Source organism: Ipomoea triloba, chromosome 12 (assembly GCF_003576645.1).
Source record: "Ipomoea triloba cultivar NCNSP0323 chromosome 12, ASM357664v1".
NCBI classification, from domain to species: domain Eukaryota; kingdom Viridiplantae; phylum Streptophyta; class Magnoliopsida; order Solanales; family Convolvulaceae; genus Ipomoea; species Ipomoea triloba.
Window position 1 is genome coordinate 28,128,729 of NC_044927.1, and position 22,851 is coordinate 28,151,579.

General features: G+C 36.2%; 5 protein-coding genes across 10 annotated transcripts; 3 read left to right on the forward strand and 2 right to left on the reverse strand.

Moving 5' to 3' along the window:
* The first annotated feature begins 361 nt into the window (after positions 1–361).
* On the forward strand, positions 362–1,207 carry LOC115998982. Its single transcript, XM_031238667.1, has 3 exons — positions 362–596; positions 722–784; positions 886–1,207. The coding sequence occupies exons 1-3, from the start codon at positions 483–485 to the stop codon at positions 1,048–1,050; spliced, it is 342 nt and encodes a 113-aa protein (XP_031094527.1). The 5' UTR covers positions 362–482; the 3' UTR covers positions 1,051–1,207.
* An 89-nt stretch (positions 1,208–1,296) lies between these two features.
* LOC115998981 (NAC domain-containing protein 82-like) lies at positions 1,297–5,534 on the reverse strand. 2 transcript variants are annotated; one of them, XM_031238665.1, is made up of 7 exons: positions 5,373–5,530; positions 4,533–4,693; positions 4,137–4,427; positions 3,719–3,990; positions 3,048–3,404; positions 1,751–2,266; positions 1,297–1,633 (listed from the first exon to the last, which is right to left on the reverse strand). In XM_031238665.1, exons 3-7 carry the CDS (start codon positions 4,297–4,299, stop codon positions 1,604–1,606), a joined length of 1,338 nt encoding a protein of 445 aa, XP_031094525.1. In that variant the 5' UTR covers positions 4,300–4,427; positions 4,533–4,693; positions 5,373–5,530; the 3' UTR covers positions 1,297–1,603. The 2 variants fall into 2 exon arrangements, with proteins under 2 accessions (XP_031094525.1, XP_031094526.1); XM_031238666.1 differs by having other exon boundaries at positions 1,297–1,672; positions 4,137–4,693; positions 5,373–5,534.
* Positions 5,535–6,867: 1,333 nt separating this feature from the next.
* LOC116000406 (cell wall / vacuolar inhibitor of fructosidase 2) lies at positions 6,868–7,826 on the reverse strand. The gene has a single exon (XM_031240486.1). It carries the CDS (start codon positions 7,659–7,661, stop codon positions 7,068–7,070), a length of 594 nt encoding a protein of 197 aa, XP_031096346.1. The 5' UTR covers positions 7,662–7,826; the 3' UTR covers positions 6,868–7,067.
* Positions 7,827–10,945: 3,119 nt separating this feature from the next.
* On the forward strand, positions 10,946–13,326 carry LOC115998301. Of its 4 annotated transcripts, XM_031237835.1 has the most exons (4): positions 10,946–11,074; positions 11,527–11,763; positions 11,842–11,946; positions 12,443–13,326. In XM_031237835.1, the coding sequence occupies exons 2-4, from the start codon at positions 11,580–11,582 to the stop codon at positions 13,162–13,164; spliced, it is 1,011 nt and encodes a 336-aa protein (XP_031093695.1). In that variant the 5' UTR covers positions 10,946–11,074; positions 11,527–11,579; the 3' UTR covers positions 13,165–13,326. The 4 variants fall into 4 exon arrangements, with proteins under 4 accessions (XP_031093695.1, XP_031093697.1, XP_031093698.1 ...); XM_031237837.1 differs by lacking the exon at positions 10,946–11,074 and having other exon boundaries at positions 11,575–11,717; XM_031237838.1 differs by lacking the exon at positions 10,946–11,074 and having other exon boundaries at positions 11,613–11,717; positions 11,837–11,946.
* Positions 13,327–13,785: 459 nt separating this feature from the next.
* LOC115998501 (chromatin assembly factor 1 subunit FAS2) lies at positions 13,786–17,106 on the forward strand. Of its 2 annotated transcripts, none has more exons than XM_031238083.1 (11): positions 13,786–14,030; positions 14,301–14,412; positions 14,542–14,568; positions 14,708–14,780; positions 15,290–15,393; positions 15,483–15,694; positions 15,783–15,879; positions 15,958–16,030; positions 16,148–16,239; positions 16,330–16,468; positions 16,576–17,106. In XM_031238083.1, exons 1-11 carry the CDS (start codon positions 13,917–13,919, stop codon positions 16,910–16,912), a joined length of 1,380 nt encoding a protein of 459 aa, XP_031093943.1. In that variant the 5' UTR covers positions 13,786–13,916; the 3' UTR covers positions 16,913–17,106. The 2 variants fall into 2 exon arrangements, with proteins under 2 accessions (XP_031093943.1, XP_031093944.1); XM_031238084.1 differs by having other exon boundaries at positions 16,148–16,236.
* The last annotated feature ends 5,745 nt before the right edge of the window (positions 17,107–22,851 follow it).

Here is a 22,851-nt window from a genome sequence, read left to right on the forward strand (position 1 = left end):
ACGTGTATGACTCCGTGAAACTAAGGGGGTTGGTGGCAATTCGTGGGCGTGGACGATTGGTCCCATTCAGCAGCGACGGGGCGCCTTATTAGACGGAAAGCTGCGACCCACGTTAATACACATGTTTTTGGAAGTCGGAGTTGGGCTCCGTTTGCGGACGGGTGGGCCTCCGTTTCTTGACTGAAAAACATAGGTAGGTAACCGTTATCTGCCACGTTTGCGTGAATCTAACCTGAAATTCCCACGTACCCATCCCCGGAGCAAGCAAAATCTGCCACGTGACATTTCGCGATTCAGTAGCTCTTCCCAGCCCCAAAAGGTTGGGGGTATATATGTATCTGCTATATATAAATGGATCCGATCACAGAAACAAACACAAGTACGTACTTGCGGAGCGGAGCGGATTTTATCAGATCAGAGAGAGATAGATATACAGGCAGGCCAGCAGTTTAAGTTGTGGGAAGTTTGGAGATCGAATAAGAATGGGAGGAGAGTCGTCGTCGACATCGGTGATGGTGTACCGGGAGTTAGACAGGAAATCATCAATAGAGAATGAACCTAGGACGCTGAATATCCATCAAATCCAATTCGCTAGGGTATGCATATATGTCGTCGTCTTAATTTCATTTTAATTGTTTTTGTATATGCATGTTTACATGGATTTGATTTAATTTTATTTAATGGCCGGGTATCTAAATTGTGTTGAATGAATTATAAAAAGGAGGCTGCACTTTCTGTGTTGAGCACTACGAGTATTGAAGAAGCTCTCAGAATTTTCACCGAGGTATGCAAATGAATATATATATATATATATATGCTTAGTTCTCCGTCCTCATGTATATACTGATGATGATGATGATGATACACATATATATGGGTTTGCAGGGGTTAGAGCCGGTAGTTAGTTGTGTACACGACAATAATGAAGACGACAAGGACGAGATGATGATGATGATGGAGTATGAAGAAGATGAAGAGGAAGAGGAGGGTTCATACAACTTGTTGAGAATTCCATCTGCCTTAAGAGACATTGCATCTGCGCCTTTCTAGTCTAGGCTTGGCTTTTATACATACATACATACATAACATTCCTTCATATTATATTATTATTTATTTATTATTATTCTATTCTATAAGAAGACAAAAAGAATAGTACAACATGTACAGGCAGGATCGGTACGTTTTCCTACCACTGCACTTTTTCATTCTTTTTTCCCTCCCTTGTACAGTTGTACGCATGGCATGCATTATGCATCATCCCAACATCTAATTCTTAACATCACAATATAATGCATGGGAATAATAATAATAACTTTGTTGCTTTATAAAATCTCAACTGCTTTGCTTTAAATCCATGACAAGAAGATAATAAATTATGCACATTCACCAAGTCTGAAGTGAAAGAAAATGGAATATGCTTAAAACTTAAAACACAAATCCTTCCATCTATAAACAAAAACGGACCGACCACTTTCGAATCGTAACCCAAGATACACAAAGTTGCTCTTCATCAACGTAACTTGGTTATCAACCATCAATCACTAATGAACACACACTCTGCCTTGCCTGCCTGCTCCATCCTATCATTCCCAACTGTCACCAGTCAGCATGAATTGTATGCACCTATCGTTTCCTGTAGTTGTGTCAAAATCAATGCCCCCGCCATTTAAGACTTCAAATCAATCATATAATCTATTAATATATATTGAAGGATAAAGTCGTCTTAGCATGCTGTTCAATTTTAACTCACCTTTTGGATGTGATGTACTCCTCTGGTGGCACTGGATGGATCAAATTCATTACTGCCACTAGTAGTATTGCCTCTAATATGGGACTGTTCCACATCAATGGCAACATTATTATTGTAAGATGGATACAAGTGCTGAGTTTCACTACCACAATTTGATTCATCTAATGGTTTCAAAAGATCATCAAGCTCCACATATCCAGCAGTGTCGCCAAAGCCGTCTTCACCAAGCGTTGGCAAGTTACCCAGGCCTCCTAAGCTGTCGCCAAAGTATGCAGCTGCAGCAGCAGCAGCCGTCATATTACACTCTGCTATTTCTGCACTTCTTGCTTGGTTAATATATGCATCAGTGTCACCATAGTATGCAGTAGTCTCTTCCCATGGATATAGGATATTAGAAAATCCGTCTTCACCAAGCATTGGCAAGTTACCCAAGCCTCCTAGGTCGTTGTAGATATCATCTCCATCATTACATTCTGCTATTTCTACACATCTTGCTTGGGTAAGATCACTCGTATTCTATAAAAAGATGAAAGAAACACTTGTCAAGAAAAAGTAGGTCAATGCTTCAAGAGACACTTATGAAGAAACAGAATAATTACCAACACAAGCACATAATTCTTCAGGAACATTACAACACCACCCCTTTTCTACTACTAAATTATTATCACATCTGACACTCAATGATTGCTCAATACTTCAAACACAGATTTGGCCATTTTAAAGTCACAAAACAATGTAATAGTAGATCTCAGAGAATGCACATAAGAATTCAATAAATAACAAAAGGTTCTATGAGAAAAATCAATTTGAAATAATAAAGCATCACAATGCAAAACCATATAATCAACAGGAGTAGAACTATATGCTGCTTGCATAAAATTCAATACTCAAAGCTTATCCCAAAAACTTAAAAGCAAAACGGATTAAAAGAAAACCTATATGCCCCAACAATGGCTTGTTTCAATCTCTGCTAAAATAAGTAAAAGCATAGTGCAACACTAGAATGAGAAATGGCATATGGACATTCTGAAGCCTAGTGAGCTGGTGAAATGGATTGTGAGGTTCAGATCTAAGATCTTGTTGATGAATAAGAAAAGAGGTGGTGATGCATTAGTGGCCATACAATTCACCAGTATAACCATAAAGTATTATGCTGGTTCCTAAAAGAACATGTGTATACATCAGCATCATAATACATCTTTGTACCAACAAGAGGCCATAATAATTCATTTTAACCCAAATGTTCCATCATCACATCTGATACTCAACGATGCTGATAAAGTACTAGAAGACAAACCTCATTATTGTTACTCTCAATTGGAAGCAAGCCATTATGTTCCATAAAAAATGGGCCTAACAACTCATTGATATCACCACCTTCCGAAAACTCATTAATATGAGGTTCAGCCAAAGATGAACCAGGTTCAGCAGAGGATGGACCTGGTTCAACCAAAGCAAAACTAGAAGTGCTCTCTATGCCAACCGGGCAGCTTTGGCAATCAGTAGATGCAGGCATAGCAGGAGATACACCAGAAAGATCTGGTTCAGCACATACATCATCATAATCCCAATCTTCCTCAAAAGATCCATACTGTGAGCCATTTTGGGGGCCAGGCCCAGTCTTCTTAAATACTTTACAGATCACATATGAATCCTGTAGAGCCAAAATATTATCACCACAAAATTAACTAGGAGAAAAATAAACTGCCACTAATAGCTGATAGTGGAATAAGAAAAATGCACCTAGCAACCTAATAATGCAGGCAGAAAAGGGGTAATGAATATTATGCTTCTCAATTAAGTGTCTAAGATATTGGAACCTCACAGAAGATTATTGGACTTTGTTAAGATCTATTTCACAAAATATGCAGCCCCACCCGATGAGGGTAGTACAGACAGGAAGTCACAAACAAGAAGAAACAATTCCTGAACAGGCCACTCCATTGACCGGAGAAAGAATAAAACTACCTGAACAATTCTTGCATCTGCCAAATGCTTGTCCTCCATCCGGTACTCATGTATAACCCAATCTGTTCTTTCCCCTTTGCCCGAATGACCTTGGTGGAAAATTAAAGTCTTAATCTTTCCAACAGTTCGTCCTTTATAAGTAACAGTTCTGTCACCCCCTGTGGATTTCCAGTAACCAGTCTCAGTTGCCCGCTTCAATTTAGACCCACTTGCATACTTCTTTTCTATTGGACAAAAGAAATACCACAAACGATCTTTACTGCTAGATTTTTCTGCAGCAGAAAGACAGAAAAGTTATATTAAAATGCATAGAATGAAGCAGTAATTCACAAGCAAATAGCACCTGTAGAGTGTTGCCCTTGACCTCATAATGGTCAAAGCAAACAAGAGATTAAGGTAATCAAGATATAAAAATTACCCCGAAGCTCCGATGGGTGGTAAAGACGAACATTGAGCTCTGGTATAGCACGCTTAACTTCAGAAGGAAGTTCCCTTCCTATGACCTTGTGCTTTAGGCAGTACATCAGCTCAACATCAGTTGGATGAAAGCGAAATCCTGGAAAACGGGTTGTATTTGCCATATAGTAATGGCGAAGGAACACCGCGCAGCTGAGTGAAGTAAATGAACCTCCCTCCCCCCCAAAAAGAGAAAAAGAAAAAGAATCTAAAGTTCGTTGAGAAGGGAAATACCAACTGACAACAGTATTGTCTGTGATCCAAAAAAATCAGCAAAAGAAAATGAAAGAGCTAAGTTTGTTAACTACTCCTCAGGAAACAGAAAACTAGTATAAGCACCAGTCCCAAAGTCCCTCACCTCCCTTGCACACTGCAGTCAGCTAATTATCAAGTCCAATGCCGAAATAAGATCTTCAATGCACACCACAACCTTCCCAGAGTCATGAAAAAGAAAGCACCCCGAACAAAGAATTGATGCTTCCCACAAGAATCAATAGACATTTGGAGCACAACACAGACCTATTGTTTCACCACAACATCATCAGCCTCCAGTAACAACACCGTAAAAAAAGAACCCAGAGATCATAAATAAAAAAGCATTCCCTACCACATTCAAACAGTTCAAGCCCAGATACATCAAGCATCAAAATAAAACTAACAAAATCCCAGATTGACACTTTTACAGAGCTCAACAAGCTTCATAAAGTCAGTCCAAGTATGCCCACTTCTAAATGACGATAAAAAAAACATGTGTATGTATCCTCTGTCATACCGATGCCTTAAAGAAGGGAAGATTTTTATAACAACTAAAACTAACAAAATCCCAGATTGACACTTTTACAGAGCTCAACAAGCTTCATAAAGTCAGTCCAAGTATGCCCACTTCTAAATGACGATAAAAAAACATGTGTATGTATCCTCTGTCATACCGATGCCTTAAAGAAGGGAAGATTTCTATAACAACTAAACACAAACTGAAAATTGGCACATGGAAGCTTCCAGAAACATCAGAACATGGATTGTAAAGCATAAACACAACAGGATCAAAGGACCTAAACTGATGTCAATTATCAACTGTTCATACTTCATACTGAAAAACCCTATAATCCGATTCGATCGGCTATAAATAGGAAACGATTAATCGGTAAATCGAAGAAATCAACCCGTACCAAATCATAAGCGATCATAAGCAGCTTACCCGATAGACGGAAATGGAGGAAGGAGGGTGACGCGGAAGAAGGCGGCGAAAGGCGGAGGAAGGCTAATAGGAATCGAGGAACCCAAGTGCTATACGTAAAGAGAAAAAACGAAAATATAGCGAAATCGGGGTGTATATAGAGAATTAGAGAGTTCTAGTAGAAGAGCGAATAGCGCGTGTGTGGCTCCGTGGAAGTGTAGCCTGTACCGCGGGAAACCAAGACGCTTATTCCGCAATCTAAAGCTTCTCATTGGTTGGATTTTAGTGTTTATGAAATTATGTTCTTGTTTTATTTCCTTTCTATTTTTGTATATACTCCATCAAGTGGTACTCCCTCTATACTGGAGTCAACTGCTAACTAGTAATTACAATATTGGTTTAAACTATTCATATTTCAATTTGCTATAATGGGTAACAAATAAATAAAGTTTAATAATACGATAATAAATGCAGTGTAATTTTACTCTTTTTTTTTAATCATGAAGAGAATATAACACCTATTATATTAAAAAGAAAACTAAACTATTTTGCAAACACGCTCATTGACTAATCTTTTTCTGCTAAAGCATGATCAAGCACCCATAGCTTATAGTCATGTTGTATACTGAGTAACTTTTTTTGGCAGTCATTATTCCTGAAAGTATACATTGGGCAAACACTTACTATTGTGTTATGAACCATATTAAAAATATCCTGTATGACGGGCTTAACCGAGAATGTATACAATAATTGAACTTGTAACTTTTTTGTATAAGAACTCGGTCTCATTCACTCAACTATCCCATCCAAGACTACATGAATCGTTATTAAATTTGAAAACTATTGACCCTTAAAACCCATCTATGCTAGTAGTATTGTCAGAATGGGTTAGGTCGATTTCACCCCGAGTATACTTCCCACCCCGAATATACTTTTTGGTGGGCTTTTTGCGGGCTAGGTAGCATAATAGGATTCAAGTAACACCAACCTGCCCCGTGTAAATTGGAGGGGCGGCCATGGGTTGGGAAAATGTGGTTAACCTAAAATATATATATATAATTAACAATTAAAATCATGATTAATGAATAAACATAAACAAAATAAGAATAATAAAAAAATAACAATAAATACATTACAAGATTAGAAATTAATAACATATGGAATACAATTTTTGTTACTATAAAGGGCTTAGCCACGCGACATACACGGGTCAAGCCCATTAGGCCCACATTATTTATGGTCCATGCCTTTTGTGGCCATATATAACCCACCTCACTACATGTGGATGTGATCCATGCATATCGGCCCGTGGGTTTCAGGTAATGTTGACCAATAGTTATACCATGAACTCAAATCATTTTGCAAGGTAGATTCGTGTCTATTTACATACTGAATGCTCAAAAATTGTGAACATTCAATATATAAATTGTAAATATTTAATAGGTAAAATGTGTGTTTTGAATCCGGATCAACCTTGCACGGTGAACCGGGCCGGGCCAATGTTAACACTCCTACATGCTAGCCGCAGTATTGGGCTTTATTTACCATTGAGGCCCATAAGAATTTAGTTGAATTGCGTAGGTTACAACAGTGTTAAAATGAAACCAGCTAGGTAGCACTGAAAGTGTAAATGAGAGAGAATCAGAGAAATGAAAGTTGCATAATAATGATAATGTTGAAGAGGAGATGATGATGAGATGGAATTGAAGTTAAGAGTTAAGACAAGAGAAGAGAATGAAGCATCTCCATAACCACATCACAAATACGCTTAAAACCCTGCTCTCTAATGGCGAGCTGACGCGGATAAGCCAATCCCGGATATCTCCTAAACCCGTTGTGACAAGCGTTGGGATAATCCGCGGCGGCCATGACGTGCATGTACGCGTAGTCATACATCTCAGCGTCCAAGTCCTGGATCGACGCCAGGAGAGCCTCGCCGGCGTACGAATACTTGTCTGCACAATCCCTCAGCACCTTCTTCATCGCCGCCGCCGTAGCAGTACTGGCGGTGTCGTTTGCGCCTCCGCCGCCGCCGCCGGCGATGAGGGACGAGAGGTAAGATTTGGTGGCGGTGGCGTTGGCCACTCCAACCCTAACCATGATTTGAGCCAATCCTTTGGTGTCCGATGCATTTGAGCTGGTGGAATCGGATTTGAGAGAGGAAACACACACATCATAGTACTTTGTGTTCTTGCAAGTCTTTTGTATCAGATCGTCCGAGGAATCTCCATGCACTGGAATAATCAACAACAACACAACAATAATCGCCAACAAACAGCAGCAATGCTGATAATAATAATCAGATCCCATGGATAGATGAGAAAGCAAAGCAAAATGATATGGGAATTTAATTAATACTTTGGGAGGAGGAAAAAGAGAGTTTTTGGGGAAGGATCAGATCAGAGTTGATGTGAACTCGATCTGAAGCAAAGCAAACTGGGAAAAGAAAAGCATGGTGATAGATGGAATTTATAGAGATGTGCAAATTAGCTTTATTGCTATGGGGCCGAGACGCAAAATAGTCCAGAGATTGATCATGGAAATGTGTTTTCTTACAGCTGCCAACATTTTATATATGAATTAATATTTGATCCACCCCCGTGTACAGATGCTATATATACACAGGCGGTGGATGAGAATGTGTCACATCATTTTTTTTTTAAATCAATAATGAACGGGTCCTTTTTTTTTTGCAAAATACTTATGACTTTATTTTATTATGAAATTTTGTATTTCTTATTAACAAAATATATCACTTTCCTAAACATATTAATTATTTCTATTATCTATCTAATTTCCTAAATCTAACATTTTATATTTATAATTAAGACAAAAGCATTTAAGTAACAAAAGTCATCTATCTAAACTGTGCATTAAGGACTTTTGTTAGATGACTTTTGTTACTTAAATGCTTTTGTATTAATTATAAATATAAAACGTTAGATTTAGGACTTTATAGGAAATTAGATGACTATATATATATATATATATATATATATATATATATATATAAATAACGTATATCTAATGTTTAGGAAATTAGATAGATAAAAGAAGTAATTAATATGTTTAGGAAAGTGATATATTTTGTTAATAAGAAATACAAAGTTTTCTAATAAAATAAAGTCTTAAGTATTTTGCAAAAAAAAAAAAGGACCTAGTCATTATTGATTTTTTTTAAAAATGATATGACACCTTTTCATTCACCGTCGGTGTATAGCATCTATACACCGACAGTGCATCAAATATTAATCCTTTATATATATATATATATAATAATAATTAAATATGGTTTATTCATTTATAACATAATCCCAATAATATTAAATCAAGGGGCCGGATCAATTATTTGCTTAAATTAAATAATAATAGTCTATCATCATTTCGAAATACGGAGATTATAGTACAACAATTTACTGTGATATTACATTATAAAAATTCTCATAGTTATGTTATATACAAGAATAATTGGTGCATACTCGAAATACATGCAAATTAATTGAAGTTCACGAAACCACCATGTTATACGGAGGAAATCAAGAACTTTGTCACCTAAGAGAGTGAATCAATACACTCTTATTTGCGTTGTTAGTAATACAATATTGGTATGTAGTATAGTGTTATTTGTTAGGACCTGTTTGGAAGGAACAGTAGCATTTATTGGGAACTTTTTGGACATTGGGCAAGTGCCAAAATGAAGTCACGGGGTTCACTGTTGTAGTGTATAATTTCAATGGAACCTTAGCCTCCATGCTCAGCTCCATCCATATAATTGTCGGTCCATCATGTCGCATAGAATATTGGTTTTCAGACTACATGCCACGGTTTCTTTTCATATCTGCCAACTTCCAAGTGCATTTACATATTCTTTATTTCCCCCTCTCAATTATTGGTTTTTTTTTTTTTTTTTTTTACTTCCTTACGTAATTTTTGTTGACATCCCTCAATGCATGTAATGTGATATTGTACTGCTAAGATTTTGAAATTTCAATATAATGTAACATCCTACGGATTCTCGTCCTACTTTAATTTGCTGACCACCCTAACTACATACATAGCATGCAAGTAGTACAGTATATATGATGACACGTAACATAGGAGAAGTACGTGTATTGATTGTAAATGATTAAGGGTATTTATATTAGAGGAAGATGGATAGGGATGTGATTACTGACCAAAGTGTTTGATAGACACTCCCATTATTTTTTTTTTAAACAAAGAGCTATATTAATTCAAATCCGCAAACAACGTATTGCAAATGATGAGGGGAGGGTGAGATAACCACTCTGAACATCCAGACATAGAAACAGACTGCCTAGCTAACAAGTGAGCTGCCTGATTCGCAGATCGCTTAGCAAATACTAAACTGCTCTGAATAAACATATTCATTAAGTTTTTAATTTCCGACAACACTACATAAAAAGAAGAGTCTCCCGGATTGGAATGAAGACCTTGCGTAACTTGGAGAGAACCGGTCTCAATAATAACCTTGTCAATATTGATGATTTTGAGCCAAGTAAGGGATTCCCTAATAGCAACGCTTCCTTAGAGATGTAATAGCCTTTCCAGGGGACCCTCTTGCTGCAACAAATTGTCCTAATTCATCTCTTAGGACGCACCCAAAATTCATACGGGCACCTTGCCTGTCAATCACCACATCCACAGTCAGCTTGAGGAAACCTTGTTGAGGTTTAGTCCATGAAACAATAGTGTTGCTCCTCCTCTCAGCTCGTTGTATGACCATAGTAGCATCACACCAGGGCGAGTAATAAGTATGGGCACTTTTGATTGTGTATTTGGCTAATTCAATTGTTTGGTTTTTCCATATGATGTTATTGCGCAACGCCCAAATATTCCAACAGACCATGAAGAGATATTCAATTGATTTCCATAAAGTGCTATTGTCATGAGACATAACCAGTCGTGGAAGTTGTCTACTAAGCCAGTAGGTGTTTGATTATCTAAGTGGTTCCAACATGATCTCGCATACTCGCAATCAACAAATAGGTGAAAGGTAGATTCTCTGTCATTGTTACACAAAACACATATATCATCGCAACTGATATGTTTCTGTCTCAGCTTATCTCTAGTAGGAAGACAAAAAGTGCAAGCTTGCCATGGAAAAGTTTTGACTTTAAGAGGAATTATGTTCTGCCACAAACTGCTTCAGTTTTAGATGTCCTCCTCGCGCAGCTCGTCTCTAATAGCTTTGTAACAGCTCTTAACACTCTAATAAAGTGATTAACTTGTTATTTGGTATAATTGAACATGTTTGGCTACTTGAGAGATCTAATTGTACATTTTTTTAAAAATTAAATAGTCTAATTACATTTTATATTTTCAATTGAATAGTCAATTTGAACGTTTTTTTCCAAGAATTATGATACATCCACTCACCCTCCCATTTTGGGGGAAGATGGGAGGAAAAGAAACTGAGGGCAATTTGGGAACTCCGCGGAAATAGGGAGGAGGAGGGGGGTTGAGCGAAAGAAAAATAAATTGAGGTGGTTTTTTTTTTGAAGGGAAAATAAATTGAGGTGGTTAAATGAAAGAAAAATAAGTTGAGGCAGTTAAATGAAAGAAAAATAAGTTGAGGGGGTTAAGTGCTGTTTTCTCCGTTTTGTTTCTATTTTCGTCAATCTGTAAAACCCTGATCCTCAGTAGAAGCTAAAACCAACCGGGACTACCAGATTTTCCGCTCTCATCTGATCCATAACAACGAGGTACTCTTTTTGTTCTTCGCGAAATACCATTACTTGTTCAGTGATTTGATGCTACGAATGTGTGCATTACACGGTGTACTGTGTGCGCCATGTGGATGAATGTCTGCTATTCTTAATTTATTGTTCTTTCGGAGACATTAATTATTGAAGTTGACTCATCGGAGAATTTCACTATCTGCCGCCGTTCCTGTATTTCCTTGTATCTGTTATCTATTTCTGCGCTATAAATGTATGTTCGGCCAGTGGCTTTTCATTAATTTCATGCTGTTTCGTGTACATAGTTGGAATGAAATTTAAGTTGCAGAGCTGCAGTGGTCTCTATCCAGTGAATGTTTAATTCACCATATTTTGGAATCTCAATTTTCAAAAGGTCCCTGATTTTCAGTAGGTTTAGAGATATGGAACATGCCTGCTGATGCAGTTTGACTTAGAATGCTGCTTTTCTCCTGTAGGTTTGTGTTGGTGAAATGCAACCTTTTCATCCATTAGTTTGGCAGTGCACAAAATGAAACCGAGGACCAATGGGATATCTAGAGCCCAGAGGTCGAAAGTAAATCATGGCGAGGGGGCAAATTGGATCCTAATTGCAGGGGCCACTTTACTAAGTACATTTTCAGTGTTCTTGGGCTACAAGCTCAAGCAGGTGCTCAATGCAAAACAACATAATATTCATGGCAATGCTTTAAAAGGTCTTTTGTACTTCATGGATTAGGTGCTGCCCTAAAAAATTAAGTAGCAGTCTTAATTTGTATTGCACTTTAGTGCAGGAAATGAAAGCCATGAAGAGAGGAAGAAGTCTAGGAATTTAGATATGCAGTCAAGCTCGTATTCCTTTGCCAAAGATGATGAAAACTGCCACACCTTCCCTTCAGGTCAAGAAATGCTTAGTCATCTAATTGGACCTTTTCAGTTGGTTGCATAGATTGTTAGTTTTTATTTATTTTTCCCTGCTTGCTTATTCATTACTTTGGAAGCTGCTTTCTGCTAGATTGTAAAGCATGATTTAATCTACATCCCCTCTTTCAAATGGAAGGAAAATATATAGCATAGTTATCACACAGATAAAAATGTGGCACAAATCCACTCCTGCCAAATGCTTACTGGAACGAAGCAAAGCAGCACCTTCCCGGAGGTGCATGCTTCAGGCCCTAAAGCATAAAATGTTATGTGTTTGTTGTGTCAACCTGCCAGGAAACTAGAGAGAAGGGGAAGTGTGATCCTTCTGCTTCCCTTCCTGTCTACAAGGGGATGGCTTACTGTAGCATTCTCGAGTGCATTTTGACAATTGAATGGAGAAGGTTTGGTTTCTCTTGTATGTTGCAGTCTTGTGAGCATTCATTTCTATTCTTCTAACCTTTAATGAAACAGGAACTGGAGGTGTGGTGGAAATAAAACGGCAAGGCAGTGGTCAAATGCTGGCAGAACCCGAAATGAGACTTCCTCCGATGTCAGTTCCTGGTCTTGAATTCAGTAAAGAGAATGGGTCCTGTTCTCAGTATCATCTTGAGCCACTACAGAAGCCATTCCATTACTCAAACAGCTCTGAGTCACCACGTGTCTCAGATTCCAGTTCTGACATTTTCAGCAAGCGGGAAGTGATACAGAAACTGAGACAACAGCTAAAGAGAAGGGATGACATGATACTTGAGATGCACGAACAGATTGTAGAAATGAAAAGTTCTTTGAATTTTCAGCTCTCACATTCCACTCATCTACAGTCTTTGCTAGATGGTGCAAACAGGGATCTTTTGGATTCAGAGAGAGAAATACAGCAGCTGAGAAAAGTAATTACAGATTGCTATATCGGAGAACTGGATTCTTGTGAAAATGCCCCAACAGCACCTTCTTGGGCAGGCTATGGAAATGGTGATTTTGAAGTTGAGAGTCATCCAGTATCTTCAGAAAAGGGGAGAGGCAATGGGGAAAGGATAGAGGTTCTGAAGCGCGAAGTGGATGAACTGAAGGAAATAATTGAAGGGAAAGAGTACCTTCTCCAGAGCTGCAAGGAGCAAAAGGTGGAGCTCTCAACAAAGATCAAGGAGATGCAGCATAGGTTGGATTCTCAGCTCCCATATATTTTGCAGGCATAGAGCGTGTGTATTCTTGTTAGACTCTCATCTTTCTATTCCTCTGTTCTCCTAGTTTACTTTCAATTCCCACAATGTGTAAAAGCTTGATTGTCTTCTGTACACGGTAGAACGAATTAGTTTGGAAAGAAATTAATAAAAGTGATACATGAAATATAATGGAAATTCTCTTTTGCATTGTGACCGATTGAGGGACTAAATATTAGGGCCAATGGTTAATTTAAAAAATGAATTGGTAGAAATCTTAAATCTGCCTTGTGAAGCCACAGGGGGAGCTCATGCATTGAGATTGATGTAATTTTGTTGATTTTTATTTTTTCTTGTATTAAAAAAATGGGCGGCGGCAAATTATTATGCAATCATGGTCCACACAGTACTGTGGGAATAATAACAAAAAATATATTTTTAATATATTAAAAATATTTTTCATACATTTTTAATATATTAAAAGTACTTAGGCACTGAATATATATTATTTTATTGTATAATCCACTAAATAATGATTGGATAGTGTGTTATTGGGCCTCTTTTCCTGTAGTGTAATGTTATTGTGAGTTTAATCTCTCCTGGGCTCATGGGAGAGTATATTTCAGTATTTCCCGCCAGAATTCCCCCTACCTTTCCCATTTTCCCTCGCATTTCTCGCTGTGCGAGCCCTAAAACCTTACTATCACTGTGATCTTGTCCGTCATAGTCACCTAAAACTTCTTGTAGCAGAATTCGACTTGGGAAAGGGAATTTCTTTGCTAAAAAAAATGAAAGGCGGTACACTTCAGATTAATTGGCACGATACTAAGCCTGTTTTGACGCTCGATTTCCACCCTCTCACCGGAATCCTAGCCACCGGCGGTGCCGATTTCGACATCAAGGTTCCATCTACTCTCAATTTCCTCGGTTACACTTGTCTTAATTTTTTGCGTATTAATACTTAATTTAACTTATTATGCTCAAACTAAATTTTGCAGTAAATTAGCGCATGTACTTGATTTTTCTTTAAATTATTTTTACATCCGCTTAAGTTGATAAATAACGTTCCTTGTATTGGTAGTTTAGATGCTAGTGGTGATTGTAGATGAAAAAGGTGTTTTTAAAAGAAGAATTTTGGTGAGTATTCATATTTTAGGAAATGAACATTTCAGCTATGGGTGATCAATCCGAGTGAAGATAAAAAAAAATCTCCGGAAGTTACTTATAAGACTAGCCTTTCTTACCACAGCTCTGCAGTAAATGTGCTTCGCTTCTCTCCTTCGGGTAAGATATATTATATATCGTGCTTCATTCATTCTGAAATCTAACACAGTTAGATTAGAATATGGCGCTGCCTATGTTAATTTTTGCCATTTTTTGTTTAATATATATATTTTCCTCCAAAATGTGCAGGTGAACATTTGGCTTCTGGTGCAGATGGTATGAATTAGATCAACTTAATCACCAATTTTGTTGAAGAAGAGAATTGACATTTCATTTATCGTAAATACCTTCTGTTTAAAAAAAAAATAAAAATTATTTGATATTGTATTCTCAAATTGAATTGCTACTTATATAGGGGGTGAGATGATATTATGGAAGTTACATTCAACAGATGGCGGTGAAGTATGGAAAGTCCTGAAGACATTATCGTAAGACATGCATTTAGAGTGACCTCCTTTTCCATCAAGAGTCAAGTAAAATTAGTGATTGTTTTAGTTTATGCAGCCAATTTTACAAAGTTAATGGGCTCAGTGTGATGATCAAGGTTAATTTGACTATGCACCTATTTGGATGAAACTGAAAATGATTTAATCTCAAGACCAGGGACTTAAAAATCCAATAGCAGCACTTGCTTCTAATTTTAAATTTGTCTGATCAAGGATCTCTAAATTGGGATCAGACATTTTTTTCCATGAGTACTGAACACATGAAGCATAAATGCTCATATGCTGCATTACTCACTTTGAGAGTGTTCATCAATTGATGGTTGATTTTTTCTTTAAGTGTTTGGTGTTGCAGAGACCATAGTATAACACATGAAATTTTGATTCCATCGCAGAATGGAATCCATTAAATATAGATGTCAAAAGCTGCCGCTTTAATAACAACATCTATGGCTTTCTTATTATCTGATTCTTGTGAATTTGCTACCTTATAGGTTTCACCGCAAGGATGTATTAGACTTGGAGTGGTCTAATGATGGTGCATATCTGATTTCTGGATCTGTTGATAATTCATGTATCATATGGGATGCAAACAAAGGTGAGTTAGCAACATGACTCTTAATTTGTTCAATGGGGTTCTGAAAAGAATGTTGAGTTTTAACCTGATGTTCAGTATGTCTTTTCCAGGTTCTGTTCATCAGATTTTGGATGGCCATTTCCACTATGTCCAAGGTGTTACGTGGGATCCATTGTCTAAGTATGCTGCATCACTTAGCTCAGATAGATCATGCCGTATTTACGTAAACAAACCATCCAAAATGAAAGGAATTGAGAAGATGAATTTTGTTTCTCAGCATGTTATTTCCAAAATAGAATCACAAACAGGAGATGAGTCTAAGGTAAGGTTTCAATTGATTCCATCTTTGGGATCTGTGCTATAAATAGATGCTCTATAAGTAATGAGCTTTTGTATGGCATGGAGAGCAGTCTGCGAAAAGCCATCTTTTTCTTGATGAGACACTGCCATCTTTCTTCCGAAGATTAGCATGGTCACCGGATGGATCATTTCTACTTGTACCTGCAGGTATATTTTTAAAATTTCCCTAATCATGAAAATATAATTATAATTTGGGAAGAATGAAAAGTACTTTTCCCTTTACAGGTTCTTACAAATACTCCCCTACTTCTGCACCAACAAATACTGCTTTTGTATTTTCTAGAAAAGATCTATCAAGGCAAGACAATTTCTTTGTTGCCAGATTACTTTCTTTGTGTGTGTGTGTGTTAAATATATACTATGGGTTTGATCATATTCGTTTTAGCTTCATGTTCGCTTACTCTTCATTTTACAGGCCTGCTTTGATTCTTCCTGGTGCCAGCAAACCTGTTGTTGCAACACGTTTCTGTCCTGTGTCTTTCAAATTGCGGGGTTCAAACTCATGTAGTTAAATTCAACTTCCCAGTCTCTTTTTGTGCTTATATGATTGGTATTCTGTTTGTTAATGCCAGAGTCTGTCTTCTATGACTTCTGCAGCTACATTCTTCAAGCTTCCATACCGCCTTATTTTTGCTGTGGCCACTTTGAATTCTGTATACATATATGACACAGAGGGCGTTGAACCAATAGCAGTCATAGCTGGTCTTCACTATGCAGCAGTAACTGACATTGCGTGGTACTGTAAACCAAATTAGTTTTGGTGTATGCTTCTTTTGTTACACTTCACTTGCATCTAACGATTAGTATTATTATTATTATTATTGTTTTTACTCTTTGGTTAAGGTCACCTGACGGGAAATTTCTAGCCTTGTCTTCTCAAGATGGTTATTGCACTCTCCTAGAATTTGAAAATGAAGAACTGGGAACTCCTTTTGCAGTATCAGAAGGGAAGAATGCTGTTGGTCTAGGAAACAGAGATGAGTTTCAGAAAACGACTGAAAAATCAGTGGAATCTAATCCTAATCCTAGTCCGAGTCATTGTGGTAGAATTGCAGATGCAGATGGTAGAAAAATGGAGGAACAGGCAAACGATGGGAAGCCATCTTCTACAGCTACCAAACCCGCTCAAATTCCCACCAAAGTCACAAAAAAGCGTATCACTCCCATGGCTATTGATTAATGAAAGAAATGTTTTTGACAGGTCACAGGTGTGGTATTTGTCCTTAACATCTGTATGTGTAGTAATACATGTTTCCCTTCCCTCTTTTAACTATTACGTAGTAGTTTTTTGGCGTTTCTGTATGACTTGCAGACTATGTTACATCTGTATGTCAGTAATGAATGAGTATAAATATCTACTTTTTTTGAAAGTCATGATACACATCCCAACATTGGATTGGGCCGAAGTTGGACCTTAAAAGTTTATTGGGGGCAATGTTAGGCCCAATTCAAATATGGTTCCAAACGTAAGGGACAGAGTACGACGTTGGATGTACGTGTGAATTAATGCAGTGGTCTGGTTGTGATATTTAATGCATGCAGCAATGCAGCATATATACGAGCTGAGCTGAGCTGAGCGATCTCTCTTCGATCTGCGTTATCAACCCTTCTGTCTCCATGTACGTACTAGGTACTCCATCTATTTGCCTATATCTCTCAATCCAATGCAGTACAAGAGCAGTGAAGTGGTCCAAACCAAACACAAGTCTGATGCAAAAGCTAGCTTTGCTTTGAGGACATATACTTCTTAGTACTACAATAAATGTATGTGTCTCAATTTTTGTAAATATCTATATATTTTGCATTCAAAAAAAAAAAAAAAAACATTAGATGGCATTTCTAATCACGTCTTCAAAGATAATCATTTGGAAACCATAGAATTGTCACTGTTTAAGATAGTACCAATATCACAAGGTACTATGCTGTGGATACTTAATTTTTGGAAATTAGAAATGACACATGATACATATATGCTGTAAAACCCACAATATATACTTCAAAATAATTTGCCATGAAAGGGATGACGGTGCGAGTGTAGTATTATTCTCATCCCAAATATCGCAAAAGTTCTTCCTAATTGTGAACTATAGGTTTTTTTATTTTTTATTTTTAATTAAGAAATCGAAGTATGGTGGCCGGATGCTGACATTAGTGTCCCTATCGACAACATTGCTCTCATTTTTAGTCAATATAATAATAATGACAACTTAGCTCTCTCACACATTATTTAATTTGTCCACTAAAGAATTATAAGAGTGGCTATGTTAGCTATATACTAACATGCAGAATATTTAACTTTTTTTTTTTTTTCTATAATCTTAGAGTAACTTATCTATCCACTTAATTATTCTTTTTAAGTTTAATAATATTACCAAACAAGTATACTCGTACAATATAATATATAAGATAATATTTGAATATGAGTAAAAATATAATCTCCTTTAAACTCTTACTGTTTAATTAAAAACAAATTAAATGACAATCAATTGGTCTATTTTGTTATGTATAGATTTAACGTAACCAGTCCATTTGTGTTTACCTGCAGGAGGGAGGTATGGGGAACTAAGCTTTGTAAACAAAGTGGCATCATTGGGGATGCGGTACACAACTCATTTAATTTACTCAAAAGCATTAATTGAAAAAGCATGTTGTACTCCATGCTTATTGATTCAATTTGCATATGATTAGAAATTTGAAAATTTAATGAGTATGCACCGTACCACTCTCATATAGTCTTTCTTTTAATTATTATTATTATTATTATATAAAGTGTGATCTGATCTCTGTGTTTCTCTCTTGATGAGATAATGGAAATGAAGGATGGGTGTAAAATGTATGTATGTTCCCAAGGAGAAAGAAGAAAACCTAACTTCCTCTTTGCTTTGCATGGGATGACCTAATTGCCGTTGAGGACCATTATCATACCATCCTTTATGGTCCAACAACATTCACTTTCACTTTTCTCCCTCTTTTACCATTTAGGGAAACCATCTCTCCTCTCTCTCCAAACTTGTCACTGTTTGTGCGGACTCTGAGGAGTTTTGGTGTTGAATTTCAACACCCCATCATCAATGTATCTTCTTTTCTTCCCACCCTACCTTTTCCTCCACTATATCTCTAAATTTCATAAATTAAATTTAAAGTTACAAGATTGAGTACACTATTCTACATTTGTCATCATCCAAAATTTAATTTTGTCGTGTAACAATTTTGATGTTTTAAGTAGCTAGACTCACCATGCACATAGGCAACTTTTTTTTTTTTTCTGTTTGAAACCCAACTAGTTTAATTTGTGCTGTAATTGAATTATAATCACACTAGTTTATAGAACACAAAGTGTAAACGTAACATAATTGCTTAAAATAGTTAAATTTCTTAATTCATATATATTAATTGAGAGATTGGGATATGATAAATAAGTTCACATTAATTATCTAATAATTTTTTTTGGGATAAAATTTCATTAACTACAAGCACCTCTACAGAAATCAAATTTCTTTGTATTCACTTGTCTTTGACTAAGTCATTAAGTTATCATATGATTTACTTTCTCTCACATATTTTGTTGGACAGGACAGGGACTTTTAGGATTAGGATTAGGGATTTAATTTTTTGGGAGAAGGATTGGAAATCTAATTCGTAACTTTACGAAGAAGACACTGCCATATATTTACGAGCTCATCTTTTGGCATTGTACCATGTGCTCTGAAGGGTGGCATGCAGGAATTAATATTGAATGAATAAAAAGAGAGGGGGTGGGGGTCTGATGAGTTCTGATCGTCAAATCTAAGCTGTTAACATATTAAATCCTTGTGGCAATGGGTTTCCTTTTACACCAACTTTTTTGATAAAGGTAGGTTCCTATGATGAGGGCATTAGTGTACCCCCTTTTTCATTGTATTATTATTAATGTTGGCCAGCTTTTGTGCTTGTCTCTTGCTTTCTCTATTATATATGTATATATATTCAATTGGGACCATTGGATTGCATGCATATATTACTTCCCCATCCTCTGATCTGCTTTCGATCATTGTTATTGCGTGGACCGTGCTTTATACAACTGTGTGAATTACGGTTCAAAAACAACATTGTTTTGCATAATTACTCAGTGCAATACATATTTTTTATAACTTATAATAATGTACATTATTATTCTAACTTTATAAATTACGTACGTTATCCTACCTCCAAGTTTTATTATTCTAATAACACATAAAGTACATTATTCTAACTTATAAAATTCAATGACCTCATTAGATCGTGGTCCACACAGCTATGTGTAACACGGTCCACACAATAATTTTCCCTCAATTTTACAATTTAATCTCATCATCTCATCTCTCTAATCAATTATATTACGGAGTATATCGTACGGAGTGTGTGTGTGTGTATATATATATATCGTACTGGATCAAATGCGGACATGTCTTCCAATGTAATTGTGCGGATTGCATCATTAGGTATGCATAAATGCACTACAATGTATTTAGAAATGTACTAAATAAAATACACAAATGCACCACACACCATGATAAAATTTTAACACTTGGTAATGCATGACTGTACATTTACACTGAAACAAGAACGTATATATATTATCATCCCATTCTGTTGAAACAATATAATTAAACACAATCTGCCTTAGCTTAGCTTGCTTGTTCCTGCTGGCAAATTATACTGTGCACCACGGTGCACATAGCAATGTGCACCACGTACCTAAACGACGTCGTTTTGAGCATTGTAAATTAATCATCCGTTTTTTTTGGAAATCACATTTCCCGTTTCGGCCGGTCTCTGTATTTATGTTAATATTATGTGTATTCCAGGCAATCATTCTGTGTATTCTAGGCAACCGTTATGTGTATTCATGTTAGCAACCCATGTGATTTCATGTTAGGAACACATGTTGTGATGTGTTTGTGCATTCGAATGTTTAGGAAGATAAGTTCTGTGTATTTTGTGTAAATATTATGTGTATTCATGTTATTAACACAAGTTGTGATGTGTTTGTGCATTCGAATGTTAGGAGGATGAGTTCTGTGTATTTTGCGTCAATATTCTGTGTATTATAGGCAAACATTCTGTGTATTCTAGGCAAACGTTCTGTGTATTGTATATCTATATAATGATTATGTGTATTATAGATAATGAATTCCCTGGAGTTATTCGCGTCCACTAACATCTGTGTATTTTGTGTCAATATTCTGTGTATTCTGGGCAAACATTCTGTGTATTCTAGGCAACGTTCTGTGTATTATAGATAATGATTATGTGTATTATAGATAATGAATTCCCTGAGTCATTCGCGTCTGCGTCTACTAACACTGAAACAACGTCGTTTTACATACGTGGTGCACATTGCTATGTGCACCGTGGTGCAGGGTATAACGATTGGTTCCTGCTTCATCACGTACACTACATGCATGCATCCATATATACTGTTTTAAGTTCCTATGTTGAGCTCCTCGATCAAATTGGCTAATCATGCATACATCATATCAATTAAAGAACACAAAACAATACTAAACTAAGTTCATATATAATCATTTAAATTGCATATATATTATAGGAGTATGATTATTTCCCCTCATTTTTTCATTCCCTAGCATCTCTACAGATATTACGTTCTAAACTAATTAAAGGGCTCACTTATAAATTAAAAAAAGTTAAATAGTTAAAACATTTTTATTAGTGAAAAACATTCCACATAGGGTTTTAAAAAAAAAAGGTGAAAAATGTGGGAGAGTCTAGTATAATTCTATACTATATTATGTGTTGAGTATAAATTATGTCATTTTCTTAATGAATTTCATAAACATTTATATGGTTAATACTAGAATTATAATAGCATGCTTTCACTACAATTATTGTCCCACTAAGATGATTATGGGTACACTACCTATAATCTTTACTTACGGTGTTAGATATTTGTAGGCCGGTATAATGTATGGTGAGCAAATGAGGTTAAAAAGGGTGTGTTTTGCTTAGTTCACGCAGGTAGAAAAATATGGTGTGCTCACCATTATCATCAATCAGCAACCTAGGTGGTGTGTAGGGGCACATTAATCTAGATCGATATATATAGTATATATATATGTGTGTGTGTGTGAGAGAGAGAGATAGATAGATAGATATGTGTGATGATGTATATGTTGTGTAATTTGGAAAAACCGTACCCTTTGGCTTAAACTAGACGGGACCTTAATTCCTCCATCATAAAACCAAACTAATTTCATTATATGGATCATAATGTTGTCAATGATGTTGATGCCTTTAATTTGCCATCCAGGCAGTGCCCAACTTCATCCTTTCCTTTTATCTTTTACCATTTTTTTTTTCTGGTTGGGCATGGGCGCTGCCCAAATTTCTCCTATGATTATTATTTATATCTATCTAACACGTTTATTCAATTTGACTCTTAGCTTCAGGCATATATGCTAATTGATGAATGATGATGATAATATTATTACCTAACAAGTAATTAAATTATATTGTTCTTTATAGTACTGTTTTGTTCTATGGTTGAAATCTTATACTAGACTAAAAGTGTATAGTAAGGATTTGAATTATATATATATGAATGAATAGGTCGGTTTTTAACTAAATCATCAAATGTCAATATTGTTAGTGCATGTTTAAGACTTTAGGCTCTAAAAAGTAACAACATAACTTACTAATATAAAATAATTATATTGCGTGGCAAAACAAGCAAAGTAGTTTAATTTGAACGCTTAATATGTTGAGTATTAGTGATCAAAGCTATAAATGATTAATTAATTAAGAGCGAAAAACGCTAACCAAATGAAGAATATAGTAAGTTGTCTAGCTAGGCCATTTGGCGTGGGCTGGGGTAGGGTGTAATTAGTATTAATCAAAGTCAAAATTATATTCTCCCAAGTGATGAATGAAAAGTCATATTATACAAATTAATGAGTCACACTAAACCTAATCGATCTAGTACGTAGAAATATGAAATGTTGTTAGTTAATTTGTTAGCCAATTTTAGAGTTAGAGTTTTAATTAGAGAGATTTATAATAATCATCATTTTTGTTCTTTACCAATAAATTCTATTTTGTCTTTTTGTGACTTCTTCAATTGGGCGCTAGGTACTCAAGTGG

Coding starts and splice junctions, on each gene's coding strand:
- LOC115998982 (XM_031238667.1), top strand. CDS start 483: ATGGGAGGAGAGTCGTCGTCGACATCGGTGATGGTGTACCGGGAGTTA. Junction 597..721: donor ATCAAATCCAATTCGCTAGG/GTATGCATATAT, acceptor AATTATAAAAAG/GAGGCTGCACTTTCTGTGTT. Junction 785..885: donor CTCTCAGAATTTTCACCGAG/GTATGCAAATGA, acceptor ATGGGTTTGCAG/GGGTTAGAGCCGGTAGTTAG.
- LOC115998981 (XM_031238665.1), bottom strand. CDS start 4,299: ATGGCAAATACAACCCGTTTTCCAGGATTTCGCTTTCATCCAACTGAT. Junction 3,991..4,136: donor CCACCCATCGGAGCTTCGGG/GTAATTTTTATA, acceptor TTTCTGCTGCAG/AAAAATCTAGCAGTAAAGAT. Junction 1,634..1,750: donor GAGTACATCACATCCAAAAG/GTGAGTTAAAAT, acceptor ACACAACTACAG/GAAACGATAGGTGCATACAA.
- LOC116000406 (XM_031240486.1), bottom strand. CDS start 7,661: ATGGGATCTGATTATTATTATCAGCATTGCTGCTGTTTGTTGGCGATT.
- LOC115998301 (XM_031237835.1), top strand. CDS start 11,580: ATGAAACCGAGGACCAATGGGATATCTAGAGCCCAGAGGTCGAAAGTA. Junction 11,764..11,841: donor TCATGGCAATGCTTTAAAAG/GTCTTTTGTACT, acceptor ACTTTAGTGCAG/GAAATGAAAGCCATGAAGAG. Junction 11,947..12,442: donor CTGCCACACCTTCCCTTCAG/GTCAAGAAATGC, acceptor TTAATGAAACAG/GAACTGGAGGTGTGGTGGAA.
- LOC115998501 (XM_031238083.1), top strand. CDS start 13,917: ATGAAAGGCGGTACACTTCAGATTAATTGGCACGATACTAAGCCTGTT. Junction 15,695..15,782: donor AAACAGGAGATGAGTCTAAG/GTAAGGTTTCAA, acceptor CATGGAGAGCAG/TCTGCGAAAAGCCATCTTTT. Junction 16,031..16,147: donor TCTAGAAAAGATCTATCAAG/GCAAGACAATTT, acceptor TTCATTTTACAG/GCCTGCTTTGATTCTTCCTG.